This window comes from Mesoplodon bidens, assembly GCF_964165515.1.
Source record: "Mesoplodon bidens genome assembly, chromosome: 8".
Classification (NCBI taxonomy): Eukaryota; Metazoa; Chordata; class Mammalia; order Artiodactyla; family Ziphiidae; genus Mesoplodon; species Mesoplodon bidens.
The window spans coordinates 10,450,316-10,470,770 of NC_138165.1; the positions used below are offsets into that span (position 1 = coordinate 10,450,316).

The 20,455-nt window shown below is 41.0% G+C and overlaps 1 protein-coding gene across 5 annotated transcripts in view; it reads right to left on the reverse strand.

Annotated features, from left to right (window-relative positions):
- Nucleotides 1-20,455, reverse strand: part of DPP10 (dipeptidyl peptidase like 10) — a gene marked incomplete at both ends in the record, with an annotated part of 1,352,958 nt that overhangs the window by 665,859 nt on the left and 666,644 nt on the right. For 2 of the 5 annotated variants that reach the window (XM_081242280.1, XM_081242279.1), the window contains one exon: nt 12,169-12,207. The exons of 2 other annotated variants lie outside the window; for them this stretch is intronic. In XM_081242280.1, the coding sequence (XP_081098406.1) occupies nt 12,169-12,207 (39 nt within the window). Of the gene's footprint in view, nt 1-12,168; nt 12,208-12,410; nt 12,483-20,455 lie in introns of those variants that run through there. One more of the 5 variants, XM_081242276.1, reaches the window with a different exon arrangement.

Below are 20,455 nucleotides of genomic sequence, written 5' to 3' on the forward strand. Positions count from 1 at the left end.
CATGACCACCTGCTCTTTGATGCTTCCTGATAGGATTGATATATAATAGATCTAATCTTATTAAACCTACTGCCTAGAAAAAACTTTTAAATTAAAAGAAGAACTTTTAAACAAGCTGGAACCTTCCCATGTTAATTCTTGATAAGTTAATAGAAACAACAGGCTTCTGATTCGCTGGAGTTCTTGGAAGACAGGGCTGCTTCTAGAAGCTGTGGTAATTTTGTCAGAGTCCCAAGTTCTGATACCAGACCAGAGAAACTTTTATCTGCTAAATAAATAAACAAGAAGTAGTTTTGAGTCACACAGAATTCTTTTTAATGGAAAGAACTATGGCTTTCTATTAATCTAACCTCAGTTTAAACTCTATTTACTAGTTTGAGCAAGTCACCCAGTCTCTCTCTGAATTTAATACTTCATCTGGAAATGGGATGATGCTTACCATGCAGATGCTTACCATACTTCTCTGACAAGAACACAGACAACCAGAAATGACTTCCACGATCCCATGATTGAGTGAGTCTCCTTCTACAGACTCCCAACCTAGAAGTGAGGAACTCTGGTTTCTAATCTACTCCAGTTTCTAAAATCATCAGTTGGTATGACCCTGAACAAGTTAGCCTTTATCATTCTCAGCTGTCTTATCAGTAAACCAGGTGACTTAATCACCATAGTTAGTTCCAAGATCCTTTTCAAAGAATCACATCTCTTATAGGGGCAAAACTAAAGGAAAATTAGATTATATTGTTTAAAACGCTCAGAGTCAGAAACAGGGACACATAGCTCTTGTTACTAATAATTACCATGGATGGATTTTATGCTGGCAATCTATTGGTTCCCATGCTCAGGTCATTTAATATGAAACTGCAGCATACTCATAAGAATGGATATTTTCTCCTCAAAAATTGGCTTCAAATATAATTCAGCAGACAGTAATGATAGCAGTTCCATGTTATCATATTTACTTACTGTTTTTACCACCTATAGAGCCTCTTGGTACTTTGTGACCTCTCTGAAACACCTTTTCCTGTTACAGACCAACTCATTCTGGAGTTTATATAACAATTATGGTCTTGTTATGATGCATAGCTCCAAACCAGCAATTTTGTATCATGATGCTTTTGTCCTGGATTTCCCCTTAACTAAAATCGCCTTGTGTGACGAATAAGCAATACAAAGCTGACATTTCTGAGCCCAAGCAGCTAATCCTAGACTGTATTTACCTATTTTCAAATATTTGCACCGTCTGTGATTCTATATTAGTTTTTTTGGATTCGCCATTACAGCTCAAGGACTGTAGCTCTGAATAAGAATGAAACAGTACTCCAAATGTAGAATGTATCAGAAGCATTAGAAGGATTTTAACCATGGAATGGAGGGAAGAAATCAGGAAAGGCAAATCCACATTCAGTTCTCCACCTTCAGAATGCAAACTTTGTTGATTTTTCTGCACTTATAAGGAATATAAAAATAAATAGATGTCATATATTTTACTGACCAACTCCTAATCCATGTTTGCTTTGGAGCCAGGATGAATCCATATAATCTCCATGTCAAAATAAAACAAGAGCTCAGTATGAAAGCTGCTCTGAAGTTTAATCAAAGTAACAGAGAAAAAAGCTTTAAAGCTGGAACCTCCAGTCCAGTGAAGCTTGATTGCCCATCCCTTTGCCTCTGTCTGGTAGCGCAACCCAATACACATTAATAAAAACAACAACAAAAAGCACAGCCATTTTCAGCATCCCCTGCTTAAGAAACCTATTCATTGCTAGTCCTCAGAACAATTCTGCATGGTAAGCATCATCCCATTTCCAGATGAAGTATTAAATTCAGAGAGAGACTGGGTGACTTGCTCAAACTAGTAAATAGAGTTTAAACTGAGGTTAGATTAATAGAAAGCCATAGTTCTTTCCATTAAAAAGAATTCTGTGTGACTCAAAACTACTTCTTGTTTATTTATTTAGCAGATAAAAGTTTCTCTGGTCTGGTATCAGAACTTGGGACTCTGACAAAATTACCACAGCTTCTAGAAGCAGCCCTGTCTTCCAAGAACTCCAGCGAATCAGAAGCCTGTTGTTTCTATTAACTTATCAAGAAAGCTCTAAAATTCACCTTCGTGCTTTCTAGGGTGCCAAGCGCATACCAAACGTAAAATAGATAGCTAGTGGGAAGCAGCCGCATAGCACAGGGAGATCAGCTCGGTGCTTTGTGACCACCTACAGGGGTGGGATAGGGACGGTGGGAGGGAGGGAGACACAAGAGGGAAGAGATATGGGAACATGCGTATATGTATAGCTGATTCACTTTGTTTTAAAGCAGAAACTAACACACCATTGTAAAGCAATTATACTCCAATAAAGATGTTTAAAAAGTTTAAAAAATAAATAAATAAATAAAAAGAGATTCATCCAATCACTCATCTATTCATCATTGAATTGCAATTTCAACTGCTGAAAGAGGATCAATGAGTCCTCTTTCATGCTGAGGGGAAGAGAAGAGGTTTAAGAATGCCTGTGTCTTCCTGTACAGTGAGAGATGCTGTCGTTTCCTTGGAAAAGCGCATCTCACAGTTTACTCTCAGGATGGCTTTAGGACATTGGGGTGACTTCTTGCCACGGCAAGTTGGAGAAGATGCCTATGTGGTTCTGTGAAGTTTTGCTGCCAAGTGCCAAGAGTCTATGGACACTGGTCTAGAACCAACACATCACACTGGAGAAACCAAGAAATGTCAAGTGAGTTTTGCCTACAGATTCAAAGCTTTTAAGAACATTAATTTCAAAAACAAATTTTACCCTGACATCAAATGCTAAGGAAGGTGAATGTGCCACCAAGAAACTATCAAAGGCTCTGTATCAATAGCTGACTCTGGCAGCATGACACATGAAAAATGGCTATCGCTGAAAACACCCAAACTCAATTATTGCTTCTGATTCTAACAAACTGTGTGATCTGAGACAGGCCACTCACCTCTGCACTGACTGTCTCCTGATATGAAAACAAAGGCATTAGATTCAGCAAACAGAACAGTTTCTCAAAATGTTATCATCATTTATGACTTTATGGCTATTTGAAGGAAGAATTTGGAAGAGCAAGGCCACTATGGACATCGCAGTAGTTTAGACATCAGGGAATCAGTCTTGGACAGAAACTGGATCTCAGAAATACAGAAGGGTAGAAAAAACTGGATTTGGATTTGGAGATGACACAGATGCAAAGGGAGACAAAGGAATCAAAATGACAATCCTGTAACGTAAGAAGCATTGATTCTGTGAGCAAACAGACACTTGTAAGGAGTGGCAGATGCAAAACACCCGTAATGCCACTGTGGCACTAACGGTCCGTAAACCTCATTTAGAATAATTATAAACAACCTCCACAGGTGTGAATAAGGGTGAGTCTCTTCCATTCCAACTCCAGGTTCAATTCACACCTACCTATCACTGCCAACATGGCTGTCAAGAAACGGAATACGCTTAATTCACAGGATCAGAGAAAAGGAATTACTTTATGAAGATGATGAATATACCTTCAAACTATATTTTCTTTATATCTTAAAACACATTTTGTAGTATTCAAAAAAGAAACAAACCAGTGAAATGCATGGTCTTTTTCCTTAAAATCACTAAAAGCTAATGGAGTAGATAGGAAAATCTATTCATAAATTCATAGAACCCAGGAAATGTAAATTATATGCTAACCTAGCAAAACAAATGACCTATTTCTACATTTTAGAAATTCTACATGAATTTCAGATTTTTCTATAGATTTTTGACCTCTACTCAAAAGGTGTCTTGATTCCTAATCCTGGATTCTGTGTCTAGGTGAGAAGAATCATTATGCAAGTTTATGAAACATTGATTGAAAGGGTTGCTTTATTTTTTAAAAAAAGACTTTCTAGCACTTGTTTCAAAATATGTGAAATGAAAAAAAAAGTCCATGTCTTGCGTTAATTAACTCATATTAAAACCTTTCCTGGAGGTGAGATGTGATTAATGGAAGCGTATCTGAATTTTCACTTACTCCATTCCTCTTGCAAAAAGTAAACCCATGTACCAATAACAGGAAAGGCCTGCTTCAACCCTGTACAAGCATTATTAATGCAACTTCGAGTGGTCTCTCTGGTCCATTATTTGAAAATAAATCACAGGAGAGCCTGCCATTCAGGTTCTCAGTGATATAATTCAGATTTGTCATGTTTATGTTTTCAGAGCAGAAACTCTCAAATGGAAGAAGAAATTGAATCTTCATTTAGATCCCAAAAGGGGGCTGGGGATAAAGATAATCAACATGGCTTGTTTCCTCACTTTTCTTCATTTGCTCTCTTGTAACCTGATACATTGGTTTTTGCATTGACCTGTGATAAGTATGATAAATGACAATAATATTCAAGTCAGATAATATACACCTTGGCTAGAGAATACACAGGCAGCTTGACTTGGCTCTTCCAGATCTGAAGTCAGTTTTGATTATGCACTTTTCTTAAATTTCAACTCAACATATCATCGGTTCCCATATGCAAAGAATTTCTAAGGAAATTCAATCCTTTCTGGAAACCAAACTTTTGTAAAGAGAGTATTAAACCATGAGCACTTCAAAGAAGATCCTAAACAGGTGAGCAGCTAAAAACAGTAGAAATCAGTCAGGTTGTTAAATTTTTTTACCTAATGCCTTACAATAAACCGACTGTAAAATACCCAGTATATTTAGATCATAAGTATGTATGTGTACGTGGTGTGTGTACATATGATAATGAACACACACACACATACATATATATTCAGCATTTTCATCAAGGTAAATGCAAAATTACCCTTGCAAAAGAATGAAATAATCTTCTCAGATGATTGAGAAGCATAGTAGCGATAAGAATAAAAATACTTACTAAGTGCTGCCTTGGGTCAGATATTGTACGATCCCTTCATACAGACTGTCTCTCACCCTTGCCGCACTCTCCCCATCCACTTCCTCTAAAGGTGAGGAAAAGGTTTTAGAGGGGTTAAAGCATTTGCCCTACATTGCATGATAAAGGGAAGAAGAAGGATTCAACCTGCAATCTGTTGGACTCTGTTTTCAACCTTACATCATGTTGCCTTCTTCCCCAGAATATAATTAAATCTGAAAATCATTTGGCAATTCCAAAATATATTGTACAATAAAATGTACTGTTCTGGTTAATGGAATAAGCATGTTATCTGAAAGTTGGTTTAAAAATTATTAATGCTTTAACAATTTTCAAATAAACCACGGGAGGACAAACTTGAAAAGAAAATGAAAATCATTTTTTATTCTGTAGAAGATATTACCAAGAGTGCTGTTAACATCAATTATAGTTTAAAATAAAATGTTTATTTTAATCAGCTTTGGATACAAGTCAGTTTTCTGTATTTGGCCTGGCAGTGGGTGTTATATTTACCATCACATATGGGTATGTTTGAAACCTTGGAGATTTAGGACAGCTGAACTAAAATGAATCTACAGTAGAGGAGCTCTCTCTTCAGTGTCCCATTCTTTCCACTGAGCCTACTTCCCAGCTTTCTCTACTATCCTGGAAATGACAAGCCCTCCTTTAGCCAATACGTAGCAAATGATAAGGATGTCTCTATCAGGTCGGGGAGGGGGGTGATAGGTGCACAATTTAAAAGCCTTGGAAAACAGGTGTTGTCTAGATGGAGAAAAGTAAAAGGAGATTAGTTATTGCCAAAAAGCTTGTGGATCAGGTCAAGCATAAACTTTAACACAAGAGTGTGCTGGGAATAATTGACACTGAGCTGTAAGACTTCTCAAAGCGAGGCAGCATATACGAGGGTGGAAATATTTCCAACTCGACGTGAAGACGTGTTTATGAAGAAGTTTATATTCCCTCCATTATTAATTTGCCCTTTTTGGGAGCCTTTACAGGTCTTCAGATGGGAAGAGCTCCACCCTTTGCTAGTTGACGTATGTCTTCGTATATACCCCCGTTATAATATTTCAGTAAGACGTGGACTTGATTAGAACACACGAAGTCACTAAGCAAGTATGAAAATATATGGAGGTAACTTTAATAGTCACAACATAAACAATGTTGTCTGTATTTAAATATTGCATAGGAATAACTGTTGAAAAGTGTTTATTAAAAAATCTTTCGAATTACGCTGAGCCCAATATTGGGTCACTCAGCCTCACTCCCAGTGATGGTAGGCGCACCCACACTGGGCTTCCTGCAGGGGGTTCCACTACTATGCACATTCTCCTGAATGACTGAAATGACTGAAATCTCACCTCCTGAGATATTTCTGTAAGTCACACCCCTTTTTTCTTCAAACTTCCTCTTTCTCCATGCTAATTACCAATATGAGTGCATTACATTGAAAACAATATGCATATTCAGCAGCTAATTCCCCTGTTAGTGAGAATTAGCCAATGTTTACTTTCAGCCTGGTCCCTTACAGAGAAGGACAGTAAAAAGTGAGCTTTGATTGAGTGGAAATAAGGATGCTACAGAATATTTTGAAGTCCGCATTTCTGCCCAATCAGGCTAGATGCCTAACCCAATAATATATATTACATTATTAAAATATTTTTATGCATGTGCAAACTCATAGGTAATCATACACATATGTGTACTAAACAATGCAATACTCAGTAAAATGTTAAAATATTATACCAGCTGTAGGTGATTCAGTGATCCTCTAAGCTTTGTTTTCCCCTAGGCTCCTGTTCCTAGACTATACATTTAATGAGAGCATTGGTATGAGACAAACATTATTCAAAAGCTTTTACATATTATTTCATTCAATCCTTACCACAAGCATGTAAAGGATCTGCAGTCACCTCCAGTCACAGATGAAATACAGAAAATGAGTTATCCTGCCCCTCAAAACACAGCAATGACTGGCCAAGCTGAGATATGGACTTGAATCTGTGCTTCCAGTGCATAACTATAGACAGTAGTAAAGAAATACTCCTGGTTGATGGCACAAAAGCTCACAGTCCTAGTTGCAACATTCTAGTTTTGTGTATGTTGGTAAAATGTAAATAAATCTAAAATATGCCTATAAGTACTAGAAGCTTAAAACATTATGTAATCATAAATGATTCAAGGAACGAAAACTGGGAAATAGCTTTATTTTTACTCAAACTGGGAGAAATTTGGTTTCAGTGTTTTGTTTCCAATGTAATGCACTTCATAAGATAATGCAGCATTAATATTTAATAATACGATTTTCTTTAACTTGTTTTTAATATAGTTTAATCTTTCTTAAATGTGTAATTTGCTCAGTCTTTGAAATAAATAGAGAGATTAGAAGCTTATAAGCAAGGAATGTTTTGTGGTATGTTCTAAACGCAGTAGATATAATGTCATATGTATGCAATAAGATATACGTAAAATTAATATAATAAGAAATTGAGGGATGGTAGGAAACGTATAATATCTTCTAAGTTATAAAGACTTCTACATAGCACCTGCATCAAATGTCTTTCATAACCAAATCATATAGAATTCTTCCACCAATAAGACAGTATATATTTTATGTTGAACGCTTAGAAGTAATAAACCTTCTATTAAATAAAGTTTTTCAACATGGTTTCTAAAACCTATTTTTGAGGTTCTGCGTTAAAAACAATACTTTATAAACTAAATTATAACATGTTTATGTATTAGTAAGGGAAAAAAGGAAGAATAACTTTTTTATGAGTTCATTAAGCATACATTTGAAAATTTTAATCAGGTTTGCTAGACCAAAGTTGGAATAAAAATAGTGAATCGTAATTTTTTTATGGAAACTTTTTAGGTTAATATTACATAAAAGCCAAATGTACCATAGGTATTTTACAAAAGGCATTTTATACATTACATATTTAATCGCAATTTTTTTTTTTTTTTTTTTTTTGCAGTACACGGGCCTCTCACTGTTGGGGCTTCTTCCGTTGCGGAGCACAGGCTCTGGGCGCACAGGCTCAGTGGCCATGGCTCACGGGCCTAGCCGCTCCACGGCATGTGGGATCTTCCCGGACTGGGGCACAAACCCGTGTCCCCTGCATCAGCAGGCGGACTCTCAACCACTGCGCCACCAGGGAAGCCCTTAATCGCAATTTTGACCATGAATTATTTCATCAAGAGGCTGCTATGTGCTGAACTGTAAGTGACTGGATTTCTACCAGAATGAGTCTTGTTGTTGTTGTTTGTTTATTTTATGCATAACTAATGCTGCCTCTACAGCCAAAGGGTTGTTTATAAAAATACACTTTTTAGTCATACTTCAGAAAGTGAGGTTATGGGTTTTTTCCTTGTTTGTTTTTGTTTTTGTTTTTGTTTGATTTCATTTTTTTGGAGCTGAGGACTGTCAAACATTTTAGGAAATACTTTTCCCCATTGGACTCAGCAAAAGGGTGCCACCTGGTGGCAACGTGGACAAACTCTAAACCAGGTCTAACTATAAAAATGCACTTGTTTAAGAAGCCTTGAAAGTCTCATCATTACCAAGGGCAAATGATACGAAATTTTTTTTTAAGTTCCTATGTACTTATCAGGGTATATCTGGTTCTTTTTATATTATTTTAATCAACAGAAGAGATATTACATTAACTTTTAAATTTCAAGAGATATTATTTACATTTATAGTTGAAGCTTTAAACAAATTCTTTACTTTATAATCACTGTAAATTTGTACACACACATACATAATATTTGCAATTCTTCTGCATTATGCTAATCAGAGTGTGTTGAACTATAACTGTGTAGAGGTTAGAGGTGGAGCTTTTTTTAAATTAATTTATTTATATTTTTTATCTTTGGCTGCATTGGATCTTCGTTGCTGCTCGCTTTCTCTAGTTGTAGCAAGCAGGGGCTACTCTTTGTTGTGGTGCACGGGCTTCTCATTGTGGTGGCTTCTCTTATTGAGGAGCATGGGCTCTAGGTGCACAGGCTTCAGCAGTTGTGCCTCATGGGCTCTAGAGCACAGGCTCAGTAGTTGTGGCATGTGGGCTTAGCTGCTCCGGGGCATGTGGGATCTTCCCGGGCCAGGGCTCGAACCCGTGTCCCCTGCATTGGCAGCTGGATTCTTAACTACTCTGCTACCAGGGAAGTCCAAAAGGTGGAGCTTTAGACTTAAATGAGCTTATTTTTCTTAAATGCCATAGACTAGGGCTATGTCTCATCTCTACCACTTATGAAGTCAAGGTTGATCAAGTTGCTTAGTTTCTTTAATCCTCTGTGTTCTCATCTCTAAAACAGGAATAACAACAAGACCTAACTCAAAAAGTTGCTTTGAGGATCAAACAGAAGAATGCATTCATTGAATGTTACCTTATCAACCCAGAGGACAGTACTCGGCACACAGCAAGCATTCAGGAAGTGATTTCGAAACCTAATAATAAGTTACAACTAGCCACTCAAAATTTTGTATCCCTTGATGTAAAATGGATATTGATTATACGCTAAGTGGGAATGACTGTTTCTACCAATAGCAAGGCATTTATTTTTAGACATTTTGTAAATATGGAGTGTTATAAACACAACAGAAGTACCTGTTATAAACATTTATTTAATCAATGAAGCTTTAAAGGCAAGACTACTGAGATGATAAAAGTATCTCCAATGATTCAGAACATTAATAAAAATATTCAGTTCCTGTTATTCTTGCTGCAGCTGCTCCCAGAGGAAGGGCTGCCTCTGGTCATGGCACCCTGTACCAGAGCAGATAAGATGAAACAGGGACGTCCAGCTCTCTAAAGGACCATCACAACAACCAAATTATGTGGTCCATAACCATTTCACCCAGAGGAAAGACTATGGTCTTCCACAGCGCTGTAAGTGGAAATGGGCGTTTGATGGCATCAGGACAAGGCATCTTTGAGGTTTCATAAACGTCTCTACCACAGAAAGCGAAGGACCTTTCTGACAACATTCAAAAGCTTAAATCACTCAAAATCAATACCTACTAAGTGACTAGCTGGAACACGCCCCTTATTTAACCATTAAGTAGAACTTCATAAAGCTACAGTTTTAGATAAATTTGTGAATCTTTTTTTTTGCCAGAAATATCGCAGAAACTTGAACAATCAATCATGTCTATATGGAGGTATTATATCTAGGACCACATGAGAGTTGTCTGACAACCGCAGAATTAGGTCACAATGACTAATACTGTTAATAAAAATGTAGTAATCTTAGAAGAAATAGCTTAAGCACTCACAGCAATTGTCCACATCATCTGGTCATCATTTCACATGTCAACTTTAGACAAAGAATAGACTACATATAGGTATTTTCTGGGAGTGCTTGGAAAACCCCCAATGGGATGCTGCCATGTATATTTCAGTCTCTTTTCCCTTGAGAAATCAATCTCTTTCATTTTAACTCAAGCGTAATATGCATACCATTGACATTTTCAAATCATGTCAGTGCTCAGAAAGGCACTTTAAAAAACTCAATTAAAACAAGAGTTCTGCAAATGGCCACTCCCTGACTATTCGAAGTGACCATAAACAAAAATGCACACTAACAAAAGAAACAAGGTATTCAGACTTGAATCTCTGTCTTTATATGAATTTTAAGTACCAGATTCGTTCTGACAAAAGGCTTTGCTGTCCATATACTGCTTGTCCACCATTTACATATACGTCTTCAGCTTCTGTGTGCTCTGCTTTGCTTCTCCTTCCCCACCTCCACCAGCACAGAACTGTTTGCAGCACCTCAAGTAACCAGCTGGTGTCACAGGTTAGTGAGCAAAGATTTCACGTGGGGGGACTCTCACCTGACTAATCCTTCTTATTGGTAGCATCATTCCAAGAGCAGTAGAGAGGCTCAGCGGCTTGTTAATGAAGTTTAAGGGCTGTCAGTCTGAAAGAGGATATTAAATCCATGTTCCTCTCCTGACATTATTTTTATAATCTGCTAACCAGTTGTTACTTTGTGGTGTCTGCAGGAGGGAGCAGGGAAAAGAGGTATGAGGGGAAGGGACATATAATGGAATACAGATGTTTTAATAGTTTCATATTTATCGCAGGGTAGGGAGCAAAGAGGATGTTTAAGAAAACAACTGCTTTGTAAAAACTGCAACATTCATCCCAGTAAAGGGATGGGGAGCTTTAAGGCATTGAGTAATCCTCACCACCTGTGTGAAACATATGTGAGGGAAATGAGACGGGGAGGGAAAAGGAGAAGAGAGAGGCCACCAGCCAGGAGCAATGACCAGGACTAGAATATTAATAACAGCAGCCCTGGCGTCGCCTCCTCTGCCGCCCCACCCCCCGCCCCCGCCACTCAGGACGATTTGGACAGCTCCTGTTCACTAGTTCCTCAATGCTTAGAATATGCGAAGAGCCGAGATGCTACTGGAGCCTCGCTCACCCCCTTGACCCATGTCTAGCCGTGAGCTAGGAGTGTCTCTGCCAGAAATGCGTCGGGCGGCCTTCAACAGTGCACTCGGGGCAAAGGGACCATCTATGTACCCCGGCGCCTCCCTTCTCCAGCTCTCTAGTTATCCGCTGACCTAAATGTAACCCTCTAGGTTCAGACTCTCTAATTCAGGTAAACGTGACAGCATCTCGACCGGGCTTCTCACAGCCGCCCTCTTCTTTGCCAGGGCACCTCGGCGCTCCCGACCCTCCAACTTCGGGAAAAAGCGACACCGAACTCCCGAGTCACCCCAATCCAGGGACAGAAACGGTTATGCTACAGATCCCCAAAGACCGAAACACAAAGGGGGTGGCCGGAGCGGAAAACCGGAAAAGCGATTAAAATAACCCTCAGCTGGCACAGGGCACCTCATCTCTGCAGACACAACACATCTGGACCCAACAAATCATTAAAGCCAGTATCTTCCCAGTTCCCCCTAATTATGCCTTTTTGCTCCAAGCTCCGTTCCAAGCAGACCACAGATGAGTGGTGTACCCTCTTCCCCCATTGTGCGCCCCCGTACCCGTCTCCTCAAAGGAAAAAAAGAAAGGAAAGGAAAAACTCTGCCGGCCTAAAGGTCATTTGCCTACTCGGGTAGCTTTGGCCAGCGCTCGTCTCACGAGCTACGTGAAGACAGGGCTCGAACCCAGCAAGTGGACGCCTCCAGGCGCGCAGCAATTCCTCCAACGTGCGTTACTAGGAGCCTTGGCCCCGGCCACCTCTCCCTCCCTCCCTCCCTCCCTCGGGGGCCCTCCCGCTGGGGTTCCCTGGGCCACCCCAGCCTTTACCTCTCTCCCCCCTTCCCCGCGGCTCTCCACCTTGCGCATCCTCTCGCCCGGCCCCGGAGCGCGCTCAGATGCTCTAACTTCCTGCCGAGTCCATGCAGGAGCTGAGAAAGAGCCTTGGAACTGGGGCGGGGGGAGGGTGGGGAGAGGGAGGCGTGGGAGCCGAGCCCGGGCTGAGGGGCGGGGGGAGCGCGGCTTGCAGCCTCCCTCCCCTGGCGGGCCTGGCCGCAGCTGCCAGCTCTCACCTGGTCCGCCGACTGAGCCTGGCTCGCCCGGGCCCCCGGGGTGGGCTGCTGCTCCGGCTTCATGGCTGTCATCGCCGGCGGCCCGCGTCGGCGCTCACTTCCTCGCGGGCACTTCAGACTCGGGGTCCGTCACTTGGCAGCGATCGCATGTCACAGGCGCCCGACGCTCTCCGAACTGGCGGAAGGGAAAGCGGCAGCGACGGGGTGGGGGGAGGGGAGCGAGAGGGAAGGGAAGGAGAGCGGCACCAGGCAGGCTCCCCCCTTGCAGGATCCCTCCTCCGGCCACCGCAGACCCTCTAACTCCCCACGCCCCCCGCCCCTCACCACCCCCAAAGCGTTCAGAGCCTTGGAGACCAGACACCAGCAAGAGACAAGTTAGTGGAGCGGCGAGCGGCGGGCGAGCGGCGGGCGAGCGGCACCTGACCGCGCTCGAGCTTTGTCTCGCAGTCCCGGAGGAGCCCGGCTCGCATTCTACCGCAGTCCGCGCCCCCCGCCCGCCCCCCGGGGCTCCCCGCGCAGCGCTCAGCCCGCCAGGTGGAGCAGCCGGGCGCCGCGCTCCAGCATCTCCCCAGTAACCGCAACGCAGGAGAGAGCCCTGCGCCACGCGCCAGCTCCCCACACGCGCGACCAAGGCTGCCGGGCTCCACGGGTCCCCTTACCACCCCCCCAATCACCCCGCAGGCTCCTGCTAAAACCCGGAGAAGCGGAGTGCCAGCGTGCAAAGCCCTCCGTGGCTCTAGCGCTGCCACTGGGCATGCTCTAGCGCTCCGAGAAGGCAGGGGGCAGCGGGGTACTGGGGGTCCAGAGCCCCATCCGGGCCACCAGCACCTGTCCGGACCCAAGAGGGTGTCATAGCTTATGACCCGAGGCTTTGCGCCTCCTGATTTGGGTCAATGGACAGGGGTCCTTTAGCCTCCAGCCTGGATTCCCCTGCTAGCTCTCTGGTGAATGCCAGTGGAATTCCTAAAGGTTGAATAAAAACAATAATGATGATACTCTGGTACTCACACTTTTTTCTTTTTTCTCTCTCTCTTTCTTTGGACACGTAGAAAACCCTTCAAATTTTAAGTACCTTTGCAGCCTTCCCTTTGCTCAACACAACTCTCTCCCTTTCAAAGTTTGTTTATTGAGCACCTATCCTGTGCCAAACACACTCTCCAAATTCCCCGCCAGCAGGGAGTTTACGTTATAGTGTGGGTACCAGGAGCCCGGAGCATGGATACAAATCAATGAGTCAATGAGCTCTTTGGAGGCTGAATTCCTGTGGGTATAATAGACAATGTCCATCAGTTTCATCCATATGCGCTAGCACGTGGCTTTCCCGGGCTGCTAGAAAGGACCCGCCCAAAGCAGATGGACAAAAAGCATTCTCTGAGTCTCAGGCACAGGCTGACCAGAGACAAGGCTGGAGGAGTTAAATATCCAGTATGACTGGACTTAGAACATGGGTCGTGAGGAGTTTTCAGCAGAAGGGACCTAGCATATGTGGGGGGGAGGGGAACGGCGTAAGCTTGAGTCATGTTTTATTGGCTAAGGACCAACTCCATCCTTGTCCGAGTCACTTAAGTCCAAGAACTAGCCACCTACTAGCTGAGGGAATGTTGTAGGATAAAAGGAATTGAGCTCCTGCCCTGTTAATTCCTGAAACATGCATTGTCACACTTGTCCTAAGCATTAACTGTCCTAAGCCTTTAAGATGTTTTTTTTTTTTTTAAAGAAATCAATGTTCACCAGATTTGAGTAGACTAGAGAATAAAAATGACTTTCTCTACAAAAAAGGTAGTATTTGACTGGAGAGAGAGCTTGCTTTTCAAAAACAGATAGTGAAGTACATATTACTAGTGACCTGTAATAGTGTGTTGGTCCATTTTGATAGAAATAACTTTGTGATAGGAATAACTCTGCTAGTTGTAAAAGTACAAAACAAAATTTTCATATGAAACAACAGTAAAATAGCTGTTGGGCAATTCATCCATTAAATCTGACAATCCAGATTTTCCCTCACATGTAATATTTTGAGAGAAAGGGAGCTACATTAAAAGTATTTCTGTCTTGGGCTTCCCTGGTGGCGCAGTAGTTGAGAGTTGCCTGCCGATGCGGGGGACACGGGTTCGTGCCCAGATCCGGGAGGATCCCACATGCCGCGGAGCGGCTGGACCCGTGAGCCACAGCCGCTGAGCCTGCGCATCCGGAGCCCGTGCTCCGCAACGGGAGAGGCCACAACAGTAAGAGGCCCGCGTACCGCAAAAAGAAAAACAAAAAAAGTATTTCTGTCTTTATATTTTGCTCTTCTGTTCATTATTTCAGTGTATTCATCCTTTGAATATGTTTCTATTTTGGACAATTGACTTGACTTGCAGGAATTTAGTTACGTGCAAAGATTTCTGTCCACATGGGACAAGTATAGACCAGAGGGAATTATCCTCATTCTATTTAAGATGACTTATTTGATTGAATTAAGATGTTCAACTTGCATCCATTTTCAGTATTCAGATAAAATTCACTTGGGTCACAATTCAAGATATTAGTTGTATGTTTCATGTATAATGTGTATTTGTGTACATGTATCATTTTTTTTTGAAGGAAAGCTTCTTTGATTTAATTTGAGTCTGTGTCTTTTTGGTGGGTTCTTATTTTGTCTAAGATAAGAACATTATTTTGTAGCTGTTGGGATCTAAGTTAAGGGCATTAATTAAAACTTAATCACAGGTAAACTGATGTCCCCAACTTAAATACTCTATTTTTTGAAATGTGATGCCCTTGAATTACAATGTAGGATTTTCTACTTCATTTCTTATTAAAGAAAAAAGTCCACTGTTCAAGAAGAAAAAAAAAAATAACTTACATTCTGAGAGAGAACGTCTCCCGCTGAGTTTTATATGGTTTCTGATTATAGATTATCGTCTAAAAAAAAAACACTAATTTACAATCAAACATCTACAAAGTTTAAAACTACTCAGTTAGATATAATCCTAGCGCAGTGTAGAGAAGAGGACCTAGGCAGTTGCACCCTAGCCCCATCCCACATAGAGGTATGGGCCTGGGTTAAGTCACTTATGTCCTGCCTCTGCTTCCTTATATGATAAAATTCAAAACTTTAGACTAGGTGACCATTAAAATGTCTTCTTTCGGGCTTCCCTGGTGGCGCAGTGGTTGAAAGTCCGCCTGCCGATGCAGGGAATGTGGGTTCGTGCCCAGGTCCGGGAGGATCCCACATGCCACGGAGTGGCTGGGCCCATGAGCCATGTCCGCTGAGCCTGCGCGTCCAGAGCCTGTGCTCCGCAACAGGAGAGGCCACAACAGTGAAAGGCCCGTGTACCGCAAAAAAAAAAAAAAAAAAGTCTTCTTTCTCTAAATTTCTTTGACTATATATTACTTTTATGGAGCAAAGACTATCATCGGAATGATAAATTATATATGTTTAAAACTTAGTGAGACAATTAAGTACTTACACAAATACAAAAAAAAATCAGTAGATAAGTAAATTACTTCACAAAGGATCCTTAATATCCACCAAACTTTCCCCTGCTCTCTAGTTACACATAAGTGTATAGTAACAATTCTTGTCTTGATAATATTTTTAGAAATCTGAAAATTAAAATTAATTTATTTACAGATTATCATTTCTGAAGAGTAAAGATCTATTAAAGGAGAGTTTTATAGAGATTTATAAAATATTTTTGATGTGGACCATTTTTAAAGTCTTTATTGAATTTGTTACAATATTCCTGTTTTATGTTTTTGGTTTTTTGGCCACAAAGCATGTGGGATCTTGGCTCCCTGACCAGGGATCGAATCCACACCCCCTGCATTGGAAGGCGGAGTCTTAACCACTGGACCACCAGGGAAGTCCCAGATTTATAAAATATTTTTGAGTACTTTTTTCATGTATTATCTTTGATGAGCTAGCTCATGGACAACCACTCATTTTATAACACTCAGGCAATGATAAAGGTTTTCCTGCGGATTTCATGGAATGAAATCAGACTCTTATAACTACAAAAACCTGAAGAGATTGCTCAGCAAAATCCCCTCTATTTTGTTTTATAAATATCCAAACCTTGCAACATGCGGCCATATTATTATTATTATTATTATTTTATTTTTTTTTTTTTGCGGTACACGGGCCTCTCACCGTTGTGGCCTCTCCCGTTGCGGAGCACAAGCTCCGGACGCGCAGGCCCAACGGCCATGGCCCACGGGCCCAGCTGCTCCGCAGCATGTGGGATCCTCCCGGACCGGGGCATGAACCCGCGTCCCCTGCATCGGCAGGCGGACTCTCAACCACTGTGCCACCAGGGAAGCCCCGGCCATATTATTCAGGAAGATTTCTAGGATTCAGGCTCCACTATTCCTTTCTGAAAATTTTTACTGCCTCAAATCCTAGTTTCAGGTTCCCATGTAGACATAACCCACTATGTTGCTTCCTCAATATATTGATTTAAATTTCCCAAGTCGCTCAAAAACTCTCCATATATAGCATTGTGACCATTTGTGATGTCTTTCTTTCCTTGATATTTGATTCTTTAAAAGTGTGATGCCAATGCAGTACATTTCATTTTACCTAGAATTATTAATATGAATAATTGAGGGTAGGTTATGAGATTTAGATAATAATTAAATTCATTGAAGATTATTGTTAAAACGCTTAAGCGTCAGTGGCAAACATGGGTTGTTGCAGAATACTTAGGTCATGTGTGCTGTATTCAGTCTTCCATTTCAAAGAGTAGACCCAGGGCCATAAAATCCCACATGTACTCCAACAACCAGTAACAAATAAAGCCTGGCTAAACCCTGACGTGTTAGAAGAAGACAAAGTCCCTTGAGAATTTATGAAGCCTGGTAGCCTTCACAGACAAACTCTTCAGTTTCAGATCAATTACTTAAGGCAAATAGGACTCTGTAAGGGCTGATTGCCTGAAATCTCTCCCTTCTTTTTCCTTCTCTCTTTCCTGAAGTAAATCTGCAATGTCACATAAAGGCCACTTTGATGGGGACTTCTCTAGCATTAGCCGGTCCTCTATTGAGTGTCCATAATGAGCAGAGCATCAGAAAGACAGTTCATGAGCTGTGGCTTCAGAGACCTGGCCTGAAACGTGCCCAATTAGCTTTCCGGAGATCAAGAAATAGCTTCAGTTCACATCTTCCGCTATCATTTGCTTTCGATTTATAAATCATCTCTACTCATCTCAGTCGGCTTCTTGAATTCCCCAAAGCGCGTATCATGTCATTGGGCAGAAAACCAGTATGCTGAGCAATCCTCAGAAATAAGATATATATTAGAAGTTCTAACCAGTAAACTATCACAAAAATATATTAATAAAAAAGAAAGAAAAAGAAGCGGCGTCACTACATATTTGAGTGATATCCATGCACACTGCTCATCCTGTTCTAAGATGCTCTTGGCATTAATTTAACTAAACTTGTTGTCAGTCTCTGCCTATGATAGGAACTTTCCTGTTGTAAAAATTCATAGCCCAATTATGATCTCTGGTGGAAGCAGACAGAGTTGCAATATCCTGAGAGCCATTCTTGTTGCTCACTGGAGACTGGAAGATATTGACAAACTGCTCATTCGCACTGAGACCCCGCGCTGTACAGTCCCCTTGGTTGTTACATTAACACACCTCGAATCTTCCTTTACCCCCAACAGCCCTTCTGTGACATATCATATATAAAGGTATTAAGACAGGAAAACAATGATCATGACTTCTCCCATGTAATAATTTCTCTCCAATGTATAGCTGAATCACAACACCAAAACATCTAGAATGTGGGCAATTTACCTGTTATGATTATATTTACCTAGATGCTTTCAAGGGATCTGTGTTTATTCATTTGATTTTTTTAAAGAGTAATTATTTAGTGAATTGGTTGTTAGCATTGTAAAAAAATACCTTCTCTTTCGTTTTGTTGATAATTTTTTTCCTGATCTTCCTATTTCTTTAGAAATGAAATCAACTTTCCTGAATCAGATGTTGTCCACAAATGACAGAAAGATTGTCAGATGTGGAAGAGTACTTAGAAACATTGGTATAACGTTTCTTCTTTTCAGATAATAAGTCTGTGATAGATAAATTTCTCTGAACCTGATATTTCTCACTTTCTAACCAAGGCTTGATTTTCTAATGATTCAAAATAACCTCTTTATCTTTTGTCCTTGGAAAGTACATTATAACTGAGACTTCTCCTACACTCAGACTTCATAATGGTTACCTAACTTCTTTCCTTATATAATTCCCAGAATAGCACAAAGCACGTTTCCCATTCAGAGAAATATTTTATAAATTGAAAGAGAAAACTTTTACAGTGAGATCTTGACTAATTTTGGAGAGAAGAGAGAATTTCCATCTTTTGTGCCAATTTCACCATGCTACATGTATTTTTAAGAATTTAGCACTAGATTCAAACTCCCTTATGAATTTTCCTCCTGAAAACAAAAGATAGTCTAGTCTAAGATTTAGGTGAAAAGGCTCCAGACGATCCACTAACATTAAAGGGCCCCTGGCATTCTTCTCCCACTACTACCACTAGAGTTTCTACCACTAGAAATTCTTCTTCTATCATCTCCAAAGGAAACTGAGGCCAAGTCCTTGGATTCCCAGCCAGTCCTTTCACCCCAGAGTCATCTGTTTAGATTTTACAAATATAGTTCCAAGATATCTTGGGGTGTGACCTCTATTGAAATGAGGCACATAAAATACATCTCTCATTACTAACCACTATTTAACTCTGTTTAACCTATTAGCCTAGATGGGTTGCCTGCTATTTTTGTAGATCACTTCTTTTTTTTTTTTTTTTTTTTTTTTTGCGGTATGCGGGCCTCTCACTGTTGTGGCCTCTCCCGTTGCGGAGCACAGGCTCCGGATGCGCAGGCTCAGCGGCCATGGCTCACGGGCCCAGCCGCTCCACGGCATATGGGATCCTCCCGGACCGGGGCACGAACCCGTATCCCCTGCATCGGCAGGCGGACTCTCAACCACTGCGCCACCAGGGAGGCCCATGTAGATCACTTCTTATATCCTATATTCGTCTATTTATCTGTCACCTATATCTATCAATATTTGGGAAGATAATTGAGTCACCTAATATCTATCTTATCGGGCTCCCCTGGTGGTGCAGCGGTTGAGAGTCCGCCTGCCGATGCAGGGGACACGGGTTCGTGCCCCGGTCCGGGAAGATCCCACATGCCGCGGAGCAGCTGGGCCCGTGAGCCATGGCCACTGAGCCTGCGCATCCGGAGCCCGTGCTCCGCAACGGGAGAGGTCACAACAGTGAGAGGCACGCGTACCGCAAAAAAAACAAAAACAAAAACAAAAAAAACCCTATCTTATCAATTTAAATATTTATTAACTCTGTGTAACTTTATTTAAATCTAAAAAGGAGAAAGAGGAAGAAGAGATCAAGGGAAAGTGGGAAGAGAAAAAGAGGGGAAAAGACAAAAGATGATTTCTAAAGCTATTAGGGATATTTGGGTATATTAAGTCTTTTGTATTTTTGTTAATGTTTTCACAAGAATTGTGAAATACCTTAATTCCTTTTGGTTAAGTCTTAAGTATAGCTCCTGCCATTGTTTTATTTTATGTATTCATACAATTTTAGAAAGCATAGTCCAAATTTTAATTTCCTTATCCTCTCTAGTTGATTTATATTTGATATTTTTCAATCAATATCAAGCCTATATTTTCTTGTAATGTTTATCATTTTTGCACTTGACAATTGACTACACGCGTCAGTGGAGGAGGTAGAGAGAATCTATACTAAATATCACAGTTTATACAAATCAATGACTAGAGAAATACCATTTAATTAGCTATTTTATTGAGTCAGCAGCGTTGATATGAGTGTTTAATCCTACTTGATAGGACATCAAAATAGCCTCATAGCATGGATGGGCAGTCTCTCTTGTGGTCTCCTACCCCTCCCTACGGAGAAGCCATCCACTCACTTGTCCATCTTCCCAAATGAAGTTGATGTATTAGGACTCAGCTCCTCTCACATCCTTTCCTAACTCAACTTCACAGAGACACTCCTCATTAACACTT